The following is an 18,179-nucleotide window of genomic DNA, read 5'->3' as shown; positions in this document are numbered from 1 at the left end:
AAAACCCTTCCTCCTCCACTGGAGACAACAGCCTAGGCAGCGGCAGAGCAAACTTGCCCACGTCGCCTTACAAAATCCCTCAACCCCCTTCTGGAAGGACCAGAGCGCAGGGAGCACTTCCAACTTCATTCATATTCAACCTCTCAGCTGAGGGGGTCTACAAGGGTGCCAGTTTAGTACCAGTTGTGAAGTGACCCTAGAGAGATTTCACATAAGCCGCAAAACTATCGTCATGTTGTAATAACTTTGGTCATTATTAACGTGGATGGATTTGCAACATGAGCTAGAGATTAAATGCTCCCTTTTCCTATTACGAGTGGCTTGAGCTGTCCATACTAGAAATAGAATTTTTTGGCCATGTTTCGGAAAGTTAAAGGAATGCTGTCAACTTGAAAAATCACATTTCCACCTGCACATTTTTTTGTACCTACTGATCATCTTCCAATACAAATGAACAGTATTTTTTGTTGCCTAGGTGGAACCATGTGCCACGATTAGTGATATCAGATTGATGTTCCATAAATCATGTAAGTATAATATTTTCAAAGAAACATACTAACGGTACAAATCACATCCGAATATCCAGTACATAAATATTTAAGATAAAATTATATAGTTTGATGGAGCATGTGACACACACACACACACACACTAATGCAAATAATCAGCAACTGAACACTAATGTAGCTGACATTTAAAATAATTTTTCATTAGCTGTCATCTCCTAATTCATGCAGATCTGTGCTTTGATCTGTAACTTGTTGTTGTTTTTTTTAATAACAAACAATAAAACAAGAAGTCATAAAAATCTCCAACCAAAAACTTCTTCTCTCATTCAGTTGCAGTCATTACAACAGTGGATAATCCAAAAGCAAATACTGTGGATAATTTTATGTTTTCTAATTTGTCTTGCAGATCCCAAGTGGTATCCAGCAAGGCAGTCAATAAGACTTGATCCCAGTAAGTACCAGTTGAGCCTAGAGTAATAAGGCTATGAACATAGTGCTTGCATAGAGGGGTGCCACATCTTGCCCTCTCTGCTGGTATTATCTGCTATAAGTGGGAGTTTTGCTGAACTAGTTAACATTATGAAGGACTTTACAAAAAGGAGCCCACACAAGCTGAATTCTTTGAACATTTATTGCTCAGAGTCCCACAGATGGGTCTGGTGGCAGTACCCACTGTTTAGTTAACTTGGGAATTTGCACATTGTTTTAATTTGTTTTCAACTGTTGAGCACTTGTCCTTCAATGGAAGCAGCATATAATCTATATATTACCTGCACCTAACTGCAATGAGATGGACCCCAAAGTGGTGCTCGTCTGTGAAAAGTCTGAAGGGTTATGTGCTAGTGTTGTTAATTCACATTAATTTCGTTTTATCGCAGGTGGACATTACAGTTTTCTCATGTGATAAGATAATGCAAAATGAATTAATGGGAATATAGGATCTACAGACTTAGCTGGTGCCAAATGGCTGATTCAGTTAATTTAGTCACAGGTATTTCTGGTAGAAAACTCTTGTCGCATGGCATTGGTGCACAAGGGAAAGCATAACTGGAGAAAAAATGTTAATTCTCCATAGTTATTCAAATACAATGTAGCACCTTTTCCCCCCTGCTACTAAGCATACAGTTGTTTACACAATCCCTTTAAATGATTATGCTAGTAAAGATTAACGCACTGTGTTGGGATCAGTCCCTGGGAAAATACGTGCTTGAGCGGCTTTGTTTCCTTCCTTTCCTTACGTTATCAGGCCCCATCCAGTGGCTTATGCTGGGAAAGCGGTCACTGGGAAACAACTGGAACTATCGGGATTCCCCTAAATGCAGGCACTTGCCACCAGCCCAAAGCAGGCATGTGTCTCATAGGTCAAACGTCCGAAATGTAAAGATGTCAGTTAAACAAAAGAGCTTGAAAAAGAGTTGAATATAAATTGCATTCTACTATGCAGAGAGGGGGAGATCCTGGTCTGCTCCATACCTCCTGCCTAGGACCAAAACCCTGTGGAACAACCACATATCCATTGGACTGAAGTGGAAGGCCACAAAGAGATTACATAGGGGCACTCTTCAACCTCTTGCATGGATGAGGAATGAGAAGGGGACTGGTTAGTGGGTCCATGATCTATGTAAATTCTCTCTCCCTACAGAGAGAGCAGTTACACACCCCCAGTAGTGTCTACCCGTTTTCTGTAATGGAATATGCTACTGCAAAGCAGGGGATGAGGATTCAATTGATGGTGTGTTGGTTTCAGTGGTCTTCCGTGGGTGCATAGCAAATTCACTCCTATATTTTTTCCTATTGTTTTGTATGCAAATATAAGGAAACAGAAGCACACTGCATTTGTTTTATCAAATGGCACCCTCTTACCTAAGACTCTGGTAGAAGCATGTGTCAGGCCAAAGAATCCCACAGATTGGTCTAAACAGACTAAAGGGTTTCTTTAGGGTTAATATGGTACCAGAGTTTACTTTAATTTCACTGTGATGTGTATAACTACTTCTTCTTCTCAGAAGGAAAATCCTTGAGAGATGAGGAAATCCTGCAGCATCTCCCAGTTGGCACAACCGCTACACTATATTTTAAAGATTTAGGGCCACAAATAGGATGGACTATGGTGAGCTATGCTGCAAGCCTGAGACATTTTAATTAATGCTTCTCCTTAATTAATTCTTGCATCACTTTCTCTCTGCATTTATTTAGAATGTCCATGCGCTGCCTGGTCTGACAGCAGATGTAGACAGTGGAGCTTCATATTCAGTGACTCTAATCTTAAGAAGCATTTAACTAGAGAACCCAAAAAAAGTACATCATGAAATCCTGACAATGCACCCTATGGAAAAGCAGCAGTGATCACCTTGCAACATGGTAGCCTGGCACCCAGGAACTAAGTGACTATGTAACTTCTGTTCCTTGGGCTGTCCGAGATCAGGCTCATCCTGTTGTCCTGGCAATCAATCCTGCAAAGACATATGAGTGACTTTACTCATGTCAGTCAATTTCATTGACTTCAATGGGTCTACTCATGAGAGTAAAGTTACTCACATGCATGTTTACAGTTCAGGTCCTGGGACACTAATGACAGCTGGTCATTTCAGTGGCAGCATGAATTCAGTTTCATTTTGGTGAATAGTTTTGGCTGAATAAACACTGAAAACAAACATTTTGAAACTCGAAGTTTGCTTTGAAACTATCAAAAGGAACCATTTCAACACTGTGTTTTGAATCAACATTTCATTTAGAAACCAAGTGTCGCTTCAAATAGACCTTCACACTCTTTCATTTGACCCAAACAATTTTTTTTTCTTTTTAGTTTTTCATTTCGTCAAGAAAGAACATCACAAAAAATCATTTCTGGTTTGAAACTACCCGAACATTTTTTCAGTTCAGCCACCAAACTGAAAAATCAGTTATTCATTCAGCTTAACATTAACAGAAATTGAAAACATCAAACGTTTTCTGCCCTCCTAATTCAGAGAAAAGTTCCATTGTGGCAGCATTAGGCTGTAGCATTAACTAGGTGGTAAAATAAATGGTGGCTCTGAAATGAGGTGGAAAACTGTCCCTGCACAAAGCCTTCTGTGATTCCACAACACACATATTGTCCTTTAGTTTTAATTTAAATGTCACAGCATGAAGGTAAAGTTAGACAGCAATTTGAAAACATATTTTTAGTTAACATAATTAATATAATCTTATTAATGACAAATAGCAAAGACAAAAGTAATAAACCCCCCCTATAATTTTAAATAATCACTTTTCATTGAGTATAAATCTTCAGATTATCACACTGGAGCCTATGTTAGAAAAAGATGACTACAAAGTAATCCTAAATGCAGTAAGATGATCAGAACAAATAATTACAATATGAGGTTATCAGATCAAGATGCTTTCATATCGATGTACAGTGAAATACCACAGCATATCAAAACATGATAATGTAAATTAAAGCATAGACCCTACCACATGATTGTCCTGTGAAACATCTAGACCCTCCCTCACCCTGCCCTCATTCATCTTATTCAGACATAACCTAAGACAAACTTTAGCTTTAGCAAGTTTAAAGAAAAAATGTCTTCCCATCTACAGTCAATTTAACTTTTGCCAGGAAGACTGCTGATGCAATTACATCATATAATATCACCAATACCTCAACAAATTTTCTGGACATATGAGTAGCTCTAACTATATCAGAAAAAAGTGGTGATTTTTTGTTACATAAGTTCAATACATTTCCCTTATTTCTCCATAATTCAGACATGAACCTACTTTAATTAGTTATGGAAGCAAAAGTAATTATAAAAATTGAGGTCAAGTTAAAGTGATGCTCGTATGAAGTATTTCTATTTTAAACAAAATTGACTCATTAGAAACTAGTTTCTTGCCCCCCACCTTTTTTTTGGAGAAATTCTTTACCAGCATTCTTTTTAACCTACAGTCAAAAAGTAGTTTTATAGGATACCAAGATGAAAAATAAAGGCTAACATTATATAAATATAATTTGCATGCACATTTATCACAACTGTATGTGCTCCCATGTTAATTGCAAATAACTTGTCACCTGTGCATGTAAATACTTAAGTTGGATGCCATTACTGCAAATGCAAGTGCACATTATATGTATGCATTTCTAACAATCTCAGTCTATAATTCCAAATGTTGTCATGCCAAAAAAACCCACAAAAACACACCTCCATTCTGGATTGGTGGAGGAATTTACTAATCACAAAACGAAAACAAAGCACTGCCACTGATCCGCTCTGTCTAATTATTCTCTCTCTCTCTCTCTCTCTCTCTTTTTTTTTGGGGCAGGTATTTTTGACAGAATATGCAGGTCCATTGTTCATCTATTTTCTGTTTTATTTCCGCATGCCTTTTGTCTATGGGCTGGATGACAAGATTACATCAAGCCCACATCCAGTGGTTAAGTAAGTTCTGTTATGAGCCTCAAGCAATATTTTTGTAAGCATCCTATTTTTATTCCAAATTTCTTGCCACACTTGTTTCTGTAGCATTCTTAAATGCTTTTGTCTTGCTATTTCTAGCTTGGCATGTATCTGCCATTCTTTCCACTACATCAAAAGGTTGATTGAAACAATATTTGTTCATCGGTTCTCCCATGGGACTATGCCACTGAGGAATATTATTAAGGTAAATTGTGACAAAAATCTACCCACAGCCCTCCAGTAAATACAATCTGGCCACTCTCTGCACTGCTTCATTAGCACAGTGTTTTGGTGTGGCTTTTGTGGTAATGCACAACAGCTCTGATTATGTAAAGCTGTAATTCTTTTACAAGATCTCACAATAACCTTCCCATTGTAACCTACATGCCACCCTGCCATTATAATTGCTGTCACAGTTTTCCCATTGCTCTTTCAAGATTTAATACCTTCAGTATTCATTCCCTTTTTCGCCCGCTAGGCGCTAGCTCTCTTGGGTGTGAGGATTTCAGAAGCAGTGTTATATTTTAAGGGGGCACAGTCTAGTAGTACGTAGCTAGAGGTTTTCAAAATATTTTTAATCTGTTTTTTGTAATAGTATCATAGAATCACGTCTCTCCTTGACAGTTATAAATTTGGCTTTGCTTCTTGTGTAGCATAAAGCACCATGGCTGTTCTACATTTCCTTCCTGTCCTGAGCACACCTTAGCAACAACTCTGTTCTGGGAGCAGGGGCTCACCTGTGCTCCCTCCGTTGGCTGCCTGTCTGCCTGCATAGTGGTATGAGAGACTGCATGGATATACAGTAACTACAGACTTTTTTTAAAAAAAGAGGCAGCAGAATACTATATTTTAAAATAATATTATATAGAATCTGGAAGATAGCAGATTATGTCGTATCCTAATAGCCCGGTTTTACGATATTTAATATTTTGTGTTTAGACTATTCCTTTAAAATACATCTGCATTTTAAGGGATTGGTAGTCTGACCTGGGAACAAGAAGACTCTAGTTTCATATTTACACCCTACCAATAGTCCTATCTTTGTTATTACCTTACTGATCATCTGACTCCCTGCAGCTGATTAGCATTAGCTTTGTGCTTCCTAAATAGGAAAAGGGTCCTAAATATTCGGCTAGTAGCATGAGCTGGGCACTGGTAGTCACAGTGAATTTTTTTTGCACAGATTTATTTTCATTGCTTTCCTAAGCAGAGATGTGTACAGGTTTCTATCAGGCTAGCAGCTCACTTAGAAATGTCTACTCTGGACAAGTGGTAGCTATTTTACATTAACAACATTAGATGCGTGAAAGCAGGACAATTGTACCTTTAAAGTGAATTCATACAGTGCATTAAATCATCACTTGTCACTGGTGTCTGACACCCCTATTGCACCACTCCAGTCCAAACAAAGTACAGCTGCTAAAATCCTTATCTTTGCCAGTCATTCTGACCAGGGCTTTTGAATCACTTCCCCTTCTCCACCACATCAAGTTCACAATACTTGTCTTCATCCTCAATTTCATACATAACCATGTGTCTCCCTACTTATCTGCACTTGGGCCTGATTCACCTCGCACTTGCTCTGGTGTAATTCTGTTGATTTTAATGGAGTTATTTGTGATGAAAAAATTAATATCGGGTTGTCCCTTAATGAATTTTTTCAAATTTATCAGCACACCAAAAAATTTTTATAAAAATTTTCTGGTCAAATTGAACATTTTCATTTGAGGGTGTTTTTTTTTAAATTAAAATAAAATTTAAATTTCAGAATGAAAAGTCATTTTTAATTGAAAGATTTTGAAAATGTCAAAATCCAACATTTCTAACTTTTTAAAATATATTTAAAAAATATATTTTTGAGTGAAACAATTCAGAAAGTTCAACATGAATTTGCAGTAAGTCTTGGTCAGCCCAAATCTGCATTTCTTGGTGAAAAACATTTCACCGGAACAGTTTTACCAACTCTAATCCCATTATCTTTACCAGCCTCAACATACTTGGTTTTTTTTTTCTCTCACAGCCATATGTGCTTCTTCCATGCCACCACATGTGTGTGGAACATTCTTCCTGGGTTGTAAAGACAGTTCCCCATTTAAATTGGGGGGAAAGGGATCAAGTTGATGTAAGGTCCAGTGGCCCAGACCCTTAAAGGAATTTAGGTATATAACTTCCTTTGAGGATCTGCCTTATTACTTTCACTTTGTGGGAGGAGAAAGGAGTGGGTGTACAGATTTTCAAGGACATTTAATTATATAGGAAATTTGGGCACCAAGAAACCATTTGTGAGATAGCAGGAGCAAAGAAATGTCGGACTCCCTCCCCCCCCCCATTCAAAATGGAGCAATTTTAAACACCTTAGAACTTCCAAACAACTCCGTGTAACTTTCACTAAAATTCCATCACTCCCCTATCATGATGTGTGTGATTTTATATTAGGCCTACTTTTTTTTTATTATTATTCCTAATTAAGAGACAAATTGTTACACTCCATTCTAAAAGGAAAGCCCAGCTCAGCCTTAACTTTGGAGCCATAAATATGGTTTAATAATATATATGTACATATCTTTTTACCTAGTCTGACTACACATTTTTCTCCAGCACTCAAATATAGGTGGTAGAAAAGGCCTCCTATTTTAGATACATCATTGTTCGTATAGGGGCTGTTGCTTGTTTGTCCTCTAGGATAAGTCAATTATCTTAATTTAACGAGAGACAATCAAGTTCCTTGTGAGCATGACTTAAAGGGGATGGGATTGGACATTTCTGAGAGGGAGAAGGGTTTCCATCCATCATATTGGCTGGGAGACCCTTCACCTTTGTTTCACATACATGGCAGTAGGGTCATTTGGGCTCTTTTATTGCTTCATTGTGCTCTCCAGGACCTGGAGGATATGAGCAATTTTTAAGAAAAGATACAGACGTAATTAAAATGGAAACAGACATGTCCTGCCCATGAAGGTTCTACTCATTCCTAGTAGGAATCAAGTAAAAACATTACACGGTATAAACAAAGCTCCTTTTGCTAGCACTCCATATACTCTTGAAAGGTTGTGTTACTTTGTTAGGCCCTGCTAAGCAGTGTCATCTGCTGGGAGTCTGTGTATGAAGAACGAGTTGTATACTGCCAGTTTTGATATGACTGATACTGCTTTCAGCAGTGGCAAATCCCACTTACTTTAGGAGTCTTTCCTTAAAACTGAACTATGTTTTTGTAGTAATTTGTGTACTTTGGTTGTTCACATTAATTACAGCATTTATTGTTGGGATCAGATTCCCAATGTTTAGATGATGCTTTAGAACAGGGTTTCTCAACCTTTTTCTTTCTGAGGCCCCCCCAACATGCTATAAAAACTCCATGGCCCACCCATGCCACAACAACTGATTTTCTGCATATAAAAGCCAGGGCCGGTTTTAGGGGGTGGCAAGCAGGGCAGTTGCCTGGGGCTTCAGCTTCAGTCCCAGCTGGCAGGGCTCAGGGCTTCAGCTTTCTATCCTGGGCCCCAGTGAGTCTCATGCTGGCCCTGCTTGGCAACCCCCATGAAACCTGCTCACAGTCTCCCAGGGGGCCCTGGGCCCCTGGTTGGGAACCACTGCTTTAGAAGGATTTTTTTTCCTGCACTAAAAGCCATAGGCATATACAACTCAGCTCATGGCAAGTCCCAAATTTATGGGAGAGTTTCCTTGTAAGATTCCATTTTAATGGCAGAGACTTTCCCCATAAGTCTGTACCATGCCTGGTGTGTTTTGGGTGATACTGTAATACAGTAATGAACAGCGAGGAAGGATGGTCTTGGGGTTCGGGTGCTGGACTAGTACACAAATATCTGAGTCTGGTTCTGCTGCAGGTTTTCTGAATAACTTTGGGAAAGTCACTTAACCTCTGCACCTGAGTTCCATTATCTGTAACAGAAATAATCATGCTTTCTTTGGCCCACCATTTGTCTGTCTGGCCTGTAAACCTGCAGTAGGGACTGTCTCTTTATGTGTTTGTACAGTGCCTTGCACAATGGGGCTTCACCCTTGACTGAGGCCTCTGGGCTCTACTGTAATATAAACAATTCTAGGAAAAATTATACTGACATTCATCACAAAGCTGTGAAGGCAACCACCACCCTTGGAGCATGTGAGAGTTTACTACCTCTCAAACCATCAGCTAAAAGAACCACGTTGTCAGATATACTACAGTCAGCAAGTCTGGTTTGCAGATGTTAAGATTCTGATTTCAGATACACAACCAGTGGTGAGCTGGAGCAGGTTCACACCGGTTCATGGGAACCGGTTGTTAAATTTAGAAGCCTTTTTAGAACCGGTTGTCCCTTGTGGGACAAGTGGTTCTAAAAGGGCTTCTAAATTTAACAACCGACCAAAGGTGGCGCCTTAGGCGCCGACTCTGTGGGTGGTCCGGGGCTGGAACACCCATGGGGAAAATTTGGTGGAAGCAGAGCCCCCACCAGCAGCTCCCCACTCTGTGCCCGGCCCCAGCTCCCCTCTGCCCCTGAACACACCGGCCCACTCTGCTTCTCCGCCCCGCCCCGCCCCCCAAGCTTCCCGCAAATCAGCTGTCAGCCTGGGAGGGCTGAGAAGCAGGCAGCGGCTTCGCACTCAGGCCCAAGGAGGTGAAGGCGGAGCGGAAGTGAGCTGGGGATGGGGGGCACGAGGAGGGCCGCCCACACTGCAGCAGGTAATCGGGGGGGGGGGAGGGGAACCGCTCCCCGCCCCAGCTCGCCTCCGCCTCCCTGGGCCAGAGCACGAAGCCACCACCTGCTTCTCAGCCCTCACCAGCTTCCTGTGCAAACAGCTGATTCATGGGAAGCCGGCAGGGGGGCCAGAGAAGCAGGGTGGGGCGGGGTGTTCAGGGGAGGAGGCGGAGCGGAGGTGAGGTGAGGTGAGCTGGGGCCAGAAGCAGGGCAGGGAGCTGCCAGTGGGTGCTCTGCACCCACAAAATTTTCCCCATGGGGGCTCCAGCCCCGGAGCACCCACGGAGTTGGTGCCTAAGGCACTACCTTTCAGTGGGGAGAGCAGCCGCTCCCCCCTGCTCCCCCCCAGCTATGCTACCCCGCCCCGAGGGACCTGCCAGATGCTTTCCGGGAGCCACCCCAGGTAAGCACCGCCGGGACTCCCCACCTTGCCCCCCCAGCAGGTCCCTCTGGCTCTTGGGGGGGGATGGGATGGACACCCACTACGGTGGCCCACGAGACACTCCTGCCCGGTTCTGGGGGCAGTCAGGGGACAGGGTTGGATGGGGCAAGGGTCCGGGGGGGGGCACGACCTCCTCGTGGGGTGAGGAGGGAACCAGTTGTTAAGATTTTGGCAACTCATCACTGTACACAACCTCTTTGGGCATTACTGCCAAAAATGCTGTTTCACCATATAGCTGTAGATAATGGCTATCTTGTTTCTCTCTATATATATTTAATAAGCAGAACCCAAGTAACATAACTCTCCTCTATATGAAAATAACTCTTTCTGAAAGACCTGGACTTTCAGCTGGTCATGGATTTGCCTTCCATTGATATCTTGGCAGCCAGAGAAAATCTCATGTAAAGTGTAGGAGTTACCATTCTCATTCTTTTTAAAGAGAGACTTATAGGGTATGTCTACACTACGGAATAAGGTCGAATTTATAGAAGTCGGTTTTTTAGAAATCGGTTTTATAAATTCGAGTGTGTGTGTCCCCACAGAAAATGCTCTAAGTGCATTAAGTGCATTAACTCGGCGGAGCGCTTCCACAGTACCGAGGCAAGCGTCGACTTCCGGAGCGTTGCACTGTGGGTAGCTATCCCACAGTTCCCGCAGTCTCCGCTGCCCATTGGAATTCTGGGTTGAGATCCCAATGCCTGATGGGGCTAAAACATTGTCGCGGGTGGTTCTGGGTACATATCGTCAGCCCCCCGTTCCCTCCCTCCCCCCGTGAAAGCAAGGGCAGACAATCATTTCGCGCCTTTTTTCCTGAGTTACCTGTGCAGATGCCATACCATGGCAAGCATGGAGCCCGCTCAAGTAACCGTCACCCTATGTCTCCTGGGTGCTGGCAGACGCGGTACGGCATTGCTACACAGTAGCAGCAACCCCTTGCCTTGTGGCAGCAGACGGTACAGTACGACTGGTAGCCGTCATCGTCATGTCTGAGGTGCTCCTGGTCGCCTCTGTGAGGTCGATCAGGAGCGCCTGGGCAGACATGGGCACAGGGACTAAATTTGGAGTGACTTGACCAGGTCATTCTCTTTAGTCCTGCAGTCAGTCCTATTGAACCGTCTTATGGTGAGCGGGCAGGCGATACGGACTGCTAGCAGTCGTACTGTACCATCTTCTGCCGAGCAGCCATGAGATGTGGATGGCATGCAGTCCTTCTGCACCGTCTGCTGCCAGCCAAAGATGTAAAAGATAGATGGAGTGGGTCAAAACAAGAAATAGACCAGATTTGTTTTGTACTCATTTGCCTCCTCCCCTGTCTAGGGGACTCATTCCTCTAGGTCACACTGCAGTCACTCACAGAGAAGGTGCAGCGAGGTAAATCTAGCCATGTATCAATCAGAGGCCAGGCTAACCTCCTTGTTCCAATAACAACGATAACTTAGGTGCACCATTTCTTATTGGAACCCTCCGTGCAGTCCTGCCTGAAATACTCCTTGATGTACAGGCACCCCCTTTGTTGATTTTAGCTCCCTGAAGCCAACCCTGTAAGCTGTGTCGTCAGTCGCCCCTCCCTCCGTCAGAGCAACGGCAGACAATCGTTCCGCGCCTTTTTTCTGTGCGGACGCCATACCAAGGCAAGCATGGAGCCCGCTCAGCTCACTTTGGCAATTAGGAGCACATTAACCACCACACGCATTATTCAGCAGTATATGCAGCACCAGAACATGGCAACGCGATACCGGGCGAGGAGGCGACATCAGCGCGGTCCCGTGAGTGATCAGGACATGGACACAGATTTCTCTGAAAGCATGGGCCCTGACAATGCATGCATCATGGTGCTAATGGGGCAGGTTCATGCTGTGGAACGCCGATTCTGGGCTCGGGAAACAAGCACAGACTGGTGGGACCGCATAGTGTTGCAGGTCTGGGACGATTCCCAGTGGCTACGAAACTTTCGCATGCGTAAGGGCACTTTCATGGAACTTTGTGACTTGCTTTCCCCTGCCCTGAAGCGCATGAATACCAAGATGAGAGCAGCCCTCACAGTTGAGAAGCGAGTGGCGATAGCCCTGTGGAAGCTTGCAACGCCAGACAGCTACCGGTCAGTTGGGAATCAATTTGGAGTGGGCAAATCTACTGTGGGGGCTGCTGTGATGCAAGTAGCCCACGCAATCAAAGATCTGCTGATATCAAGGGTAGTGACCCTGGGAAATGTGCAGGTCATAGTGGATGGCTTTGCTGCAATGGGATTCCCTAACTGTGGTGGGGCTATAGATGGAACCCATATCCCTATCTTGGCACCGGAGCACCAAGCCGCCGAGTACATAAACCGCAAGGGGTACTTTTCGATAGTGCTGCAAGCTCTGGTGGATCACAAGGGACGTTTCACCAACATCAACGTGGGATGGCCGGGAAAGGTGCATGATGCTCGCATCTTCAGGAACTCTGGTCTGTTTCAAAAGCTGCAGGAAGGGACTTTATTCCCAGACCAGAAAATAACTGTTGGGGATGTTGAAATGCCTATATGTATCCTTGGGGACCCAGCCTACCCCTTAATGCCATGGCTCATGAAGCCATACACAGGCAGCCTGGACAGTGGTCAGGAGCTGTTCAACTACAGGCTGAGCAAGTGCAGAATGGTGGTAGAATGTGCATTTGGACGTTTAAAGGCGCGCTGGCGCAGTTTACTGACTCGCTTAGACCTCAGCGAAACCAATATTCCCACTGTTATTACTGCTTGCTGTGTGCTCCACAATATCTGTGAGAGTAAGGGGGAGACGTTTATGGCAGGGTGGGAGGTTGAGGCAAATCGCCTGGCTGCTGGTTACGCGCAGCCAGACACCAGGGCGGTTAGAAGAGCACAGGAGGGCGCGGTACGCATCAGAGAAGCTTTGAAAAACAGTTTCATGACTGGCCAGGCTACGGTGTGAAAGTTCTGTTTGTTTCTCCTTGATGAACCCCCCCACCCCTTGGTTCACTCTACTTCCCTGTAAGCTAACCACCCTCCCCTCCTCCCTTTAATCATTGCTTGCAGAGCCAATAAAGTCATTGCTGCTTCACAGTCATGCATTCGTTATTCATTCATCACACAAATAGGGGGATGACTACCAAGGTATCCCAGGAGGGGTGGTGGAGGAGGGAAGGAAAATGCCACACAGCACTTTAAGCACAGCACTTTAAAAGTTTACAACTTTAAAATTTATTGAATGACAGCCTTCTTTTTTTTGGGCAATCCTCTGTGGTGGAGTGGCTGGTTGGCCGGAGGCCCCCCCACCGCGTTCTTGGGCGTCTGGGTGTGGAGGCTATGGAACTTGGGGAGGAGGGCGGTTGGTTACAGAGGGGCTGCAGTGGCAGTCTGTGCTCCAGCTGCCTTTGCTGCAGCTCAACCATACACTGGAGCATACTGGTTTGGTCCTGCAGCAGCCTCAGCATTGAATCCTGCCTCCTCTCATCACGCTGCCGCCACCTTTGAGCTTCAGCCCTGTCTTCAGCCCGCCACTTACTCTCTTCAGCCCGCCACTTACTCTCTTCAGCCCGCCACCTCTCCTCCCGGTCATTTTGTGCTTTCCTGCACTCTGACATTATTTGCCTCCACGCATTCGTCTGTGCTCTGTCAGTGTGGGAGGACAGCATGAGCTCGGAGAACATTTCATCGCGAGTGCGTTTTTTTTTCTTTCTAAGCTTCACTAGCCTCTGGGAAGGAGAAGATCCTGTGATCATTGAAACACATGCAGCTGGTGGAGAAAAAAAAAGGGACAGCGGTATTTAAAAAGACACATTTTATAAAACAGTCGCTACACTCTTTCAGGGTAAACCTTGCTGTTAACATTACATACATAGCACATGTGCTTTCGTTACAAGGTCGCATTTTGCCTCCTCCCACCGCGTGAACGGATTTTGGTTGAATGCCAGCAAACATACACTGCAATGCTTTGTTCTACAGTGATTCCCCAGTACGTGTTGCTGGCCTGGAGTGGTAAAGTGTCCTACCATGAAGGACGAAATAAGGCTGCCCTCCCCAGAAACCTTTTGCAAAGGCAGAACCGCAAATGCCAGGGCAAAGTAATCCTTTCACATGCTTGCTTTTAAACCATGTATAGCATTTTAAAAGGTACACTCACCAGAGGTCCCTTCTCCGCCTGCTGAGTCCAGGAGGCAGCCTTGGGTGGGTTCGGGGGGTACTGGCTCCAGGTCTAGGGTGAGAAATAGTTCCTGGCTGTCGGGAAAACCGGTTTCTCCGCTTGCTTGCTGTGAGCTATCTACAACCTCCTCCTCATCATCTTCTTCGTCCCCAAAACCTACTTCTGTATTGCCTCCATCTCCATTGAAGGAGTCAAACAACACGGCTGGGGTAGTGGTGGCTGAACCCCCTAAAATGGCATGCAGCTCATCATAGAAGCGGCATGTTTGGGGCTCTGACCCGGAGCGGCTGTTCGCCTCTCTGGTTTTCTGGTAGGCTTGCCTCAGCTCCTTCAGTTTCACGCGGCACTGCTTCGGGTCCCTGTTATGGCCTCTGTCCTTCATGCCCTGGGAGATTTTCAGAAAGGTTTTGGCATTTCGAAAACTGGAACGGAGTTCTGATAGCACGGATTCCTCTCCCCAAACAGCGATCAGATCCCGTACCTCCCGTTCAGTCCATGCTGGAGCTCTTTTGCGATTCTGGGACTCCATCATGGTCACCTGTGCTGATGAGCTCTGCATGGTCACCTGCAGCTTGCCACGCTGGCCAAACAGGAAATGAGATTCAAAAGTTCGCGGTTCTTTTCCTGTCTACCTGGCCAGTGCATCTGAGTTGAGAGCGCTCTCCAGAGCGGTCAGAATGGAGCACTCTGGGATAGCTCCCGGAGGCCAATACCATCGAATTGTGTCCACAGTACCCCAAATTCGAGCCGGCAACGTCGATTTAAGCGCTAATCCACTTGTCAGGGGTGGAGGAAGGAAATCGATTTTAAGAGCCCTTTAAGTCGAAATAAAGGGCTTCATTGTGTGGACGGGTGCAGGTTTAAATCGATTTAACGCTGCTAAATTCGACCTAAAGTCCTAGTGTAGACCAGGGCTTAGACTATGCAGATTTGCTGCATTTGAAACCCATAACAATCTGGTTACTTTGGAATCATGACTCAGCCGAGCTGTGTTTTCCATTAACTGACTGACTGCCCCATAGCGAGAGCACCTTGATTCTTGTGCTCTTCCTTTCTTCTCTGGCCCCAGTCTCCTGCCCTTTTTCACAAAGTCTTATCTCCACCACAACCACCCGCTGTGTCTACTCACTCAGTCCCTGTGGAGGATTCTCTCTCTTCTTAAACTCAGGACGGCCTCTCCTATAGATCTTCCTCCACACATCAGCCTCTGCTTTTTCTTTGCAGCTTGGGTTCAGTTTTGCTGATAACTTCTCAACCAGCAGCTCAGAGCAGTTTCCTGGCAGGGTCTCTCGAATGCCGCCACCACCACCACAACATAGGAGTTTACCTTTGGTTCTAGCAAGTCTAACTGAGAACATCTTGGAATGGTAGTAGGTAAAAATGTGAGCCACAGTTTCTTAGAGGAGGTTTTGGCTACTGCAAATAATTGGAAAATCTATATTTTGGATATAAAAAGAGCTATAAGTCTTACCACCCATCCCCCTCCACCTCACTGCTGCTTAGATTAAGGGTATGTCTACACTACGGAATAAGGTCGAATTTATAGAAGTCGGTTTTTTAGAAATCGGTTTTATATATTCGAGTGTGTGTGTCCCCACAGAAAATGCTCTAAGTGCATTAACTCGGCGGAGCGCTTCCACAGTACCGAGGCTAGAGTCGACTTCCGGAGCGTTGCACTGTGGGTGGCTATCCCACAGTTCCCGCAGTCTCCGCTGCCCATTGGAATTCTGGGTTGAGATCCCAATGCCTGATGGGGCTAAAACATTGTCGCGGGTGGTTCTGGGTACATATCGTCAGGCCCCCGTTCCCTCCCTCCCTCCGTGAAAGCAAGGGCAGACAATCATTTCGCGCCTTTTTTCCTGAGTTACCTGTGCAGACGCCATACCACGGCAAGCATGGAGCCCGCTCAGGTAACCGTCACCCTATGTCTCCTGGGTGCTGGCAGACGCGGTACGGCATTGCTACACAGTAGCAGCAACCCCTTGCCTTGTGGCAGCAGACGGTACAGTACGACTGGTAGCCGTCATCGTCATGTCCGAGGTGCTCCTGGCCACGTCGGCTGGGAGCGCCTGGGCAGACATGGGCGCAGGGACTAAATTTGGAGTGACTTGACCAGGTCATTCTCTTTAGTCCTGCAGTCAGTCCTATTGAACCGTCTTATGGTGAGCGGGCAGGCGATACGGACTGCTAGCAGTCATACTGTACCATCTTCTGCCGAGCAGCCATGAGATGTGGATGGCATGCAGTCCTTCTGCACCGTCTGCTGCCAGCCAAAGATGTAAAAGATAGATGGAGTGGATCAAAACAAGAAATAGACCAGATTTATTTTGTACTCATTTGCTTCCCCCCTTCCCCTGTCTAGGGGACTCATTCTTCTAGGTCACACTGCAGTCACTCACAGAGAAGGTGCAGCGAGGTAAATCTAGCCATGTATCAATCAGAGGCCAGGCTAACCTTCTTGTTCCAATAAGGACAATAACTTAGGTGCACCATTTCTTATTGGAACCCTCCGTGAAGTCCTGCCTGAAATACTCCTTGATGTAAAGCCACCCCCTTTGTTGATTTTAGCTCCCTGAAGCCAACCCTGTAAGCCGTGTCCTCAGTCGCCCCTCCCGGCGTCAGAGCAACGGCAAACAATCGGGCATCTGAGAGTGCTGTCCAGAGTGGTCATAATGGAGCACTCTGGGATAGCTCCCGGAGGCCAATACCATCGAATTGTGTCCACAGTACCCCAAATTCGAGCCGGCAACGTCGATTTAAGCGCTAATCCACTTGTCAGGGGTGGAGTAAGGAAATCGATTTTAAGAGCCCTTTAAGTCGAAATAAAGGGCTTCATTGTGTGGACGGGTGCAGGTTTAAATCGATTTAACGCTGCTAAATTCGACCTAAAGTCCTAGTGTAGACCAGGGCTTAATTTGCATCAATTCTGGACTGAATGGCTAGATTTTCAGAATGGTGGCATAATTCCTTAAATCTGGAACTCTTAAGGTTAAATTGTATAAAATAACAACAGTTAATGCCAAGGGGAAAATATCATTCATTACCATTCAGAATCAGGCTTCATGTTGCATGAGGGTAGAATTTTGCATTTTTAAAATGTTCATTTTTCATGTTTTTATTGATTTTAATTTTTTATTGCTGTTCTATACGATTAAAAACATTAAACATACAGTCTATTTGGGAAGTCATTTTTTAAGCCATTGTGCTAATTAGTGAAAACACTTTGGGGTTTTTAGTTGACTCAGCAGATTGTATGTACATACCCCTGTTGACTTAAGTGGAAAGTGTAACAGGCCAATAGTAAAACTCATTGGTGTTTGATTTTGTGAAATCTCTAGAAATAAACAAAACTAGGAACCAGATTCTCCTGTGGTATAACTCCATCAGCTTCAGTGGTCTTATGCCAGTGGAGAATTTGGCCCCTGGATTTTGAATATCCTAAAACATATTTCCTTTTGATTTAAATCATTATTTTCCTGGTGTCAAAATTTAAAACCATGATTTTCTAATTAAATAAAGCTAGAGCTATGTGGATGGAGCCAGGACTGCATATATACAGACATCATTGCTGGCAGTGGGGATTGAATTTGGAAATTTCAGAGAACAGCACAATCTCTTGCCACTTTAGCTAAAAGGAATAACTCTAGCTGTTATATAGTGACAGGTTCCTCCTATCCTTGATGGAGCCAGTCACTTCAGGAAGACAGTAACATGCACTAACCCACTATATCACATATGCAATCAAAGACTCTAATTTGAAAGTAATACCTTCCATGCCTCTAGGACAACTCTGGGAAGAAAAAAAATGTCAGCCAAGCTCACGCTTTATCTGTAATTTATTGACCTTCAGTAAAATGTTGGTGCCTATATTCTGAACTATGAATGCTCAATTTAGAATAGAACATGGACGTTCACCTTTGAGTTCTACTATTGTAAATTTGGAACTTAGTTCC

General features: G+C 44.5%; 1 protein-coding gene across 6 annotated transcripts in view; it reads left to right on the top strand.

Moving 5' to 3' along the window:
* Positions 1-18,179, top strand: part of LOC125641778 (very-long-chain enoyl-CoA reductase) — a 49,010-nt gene that overhangs the window by 24,290 nt on the left and 6,541 nt on the right. For all 6 annotated transcript variants that reach the window (XM_048862189.2, XM_048862188.2, XM_075131616.1 and 3 more), the window contains 5 exons: positions 476-527; positions 916-960; positions 2,516-2,619; positions 4,815-4,930; positions 5,048-5,153. In XM_048862189.2, coding sequence (XP_048718146.1) covers positions 476-527; positions 916-960; positions 2,516-2,619; positions 4,815-4,930; positions 5,048-5,153 — 423 coding nt within the window. The remainder of the gene's footprint in view (positions 1-475; positions 528-915; positions 961-2,515; positions 2,620-4,814; positions 4,931-5,047; positions 5,154-18,179) is intronic.

Source organism: Caretta caretta, chromosome 8, assembly GCF_965140235.1.
Source record: "Caretta caretta isolate rCarCar2 chromosome 8, rCarCar1.hap1, whole genome shotgun sequence".
NCBI classification, from domain to species: Eukaryota; Metazoa; Chordata; order Testudines; family Cheloniidae; genus Caretta; species Caretta caretta.
This window is presented reverse-complemented; position numbering and strand designations above follow the sequence as displayed.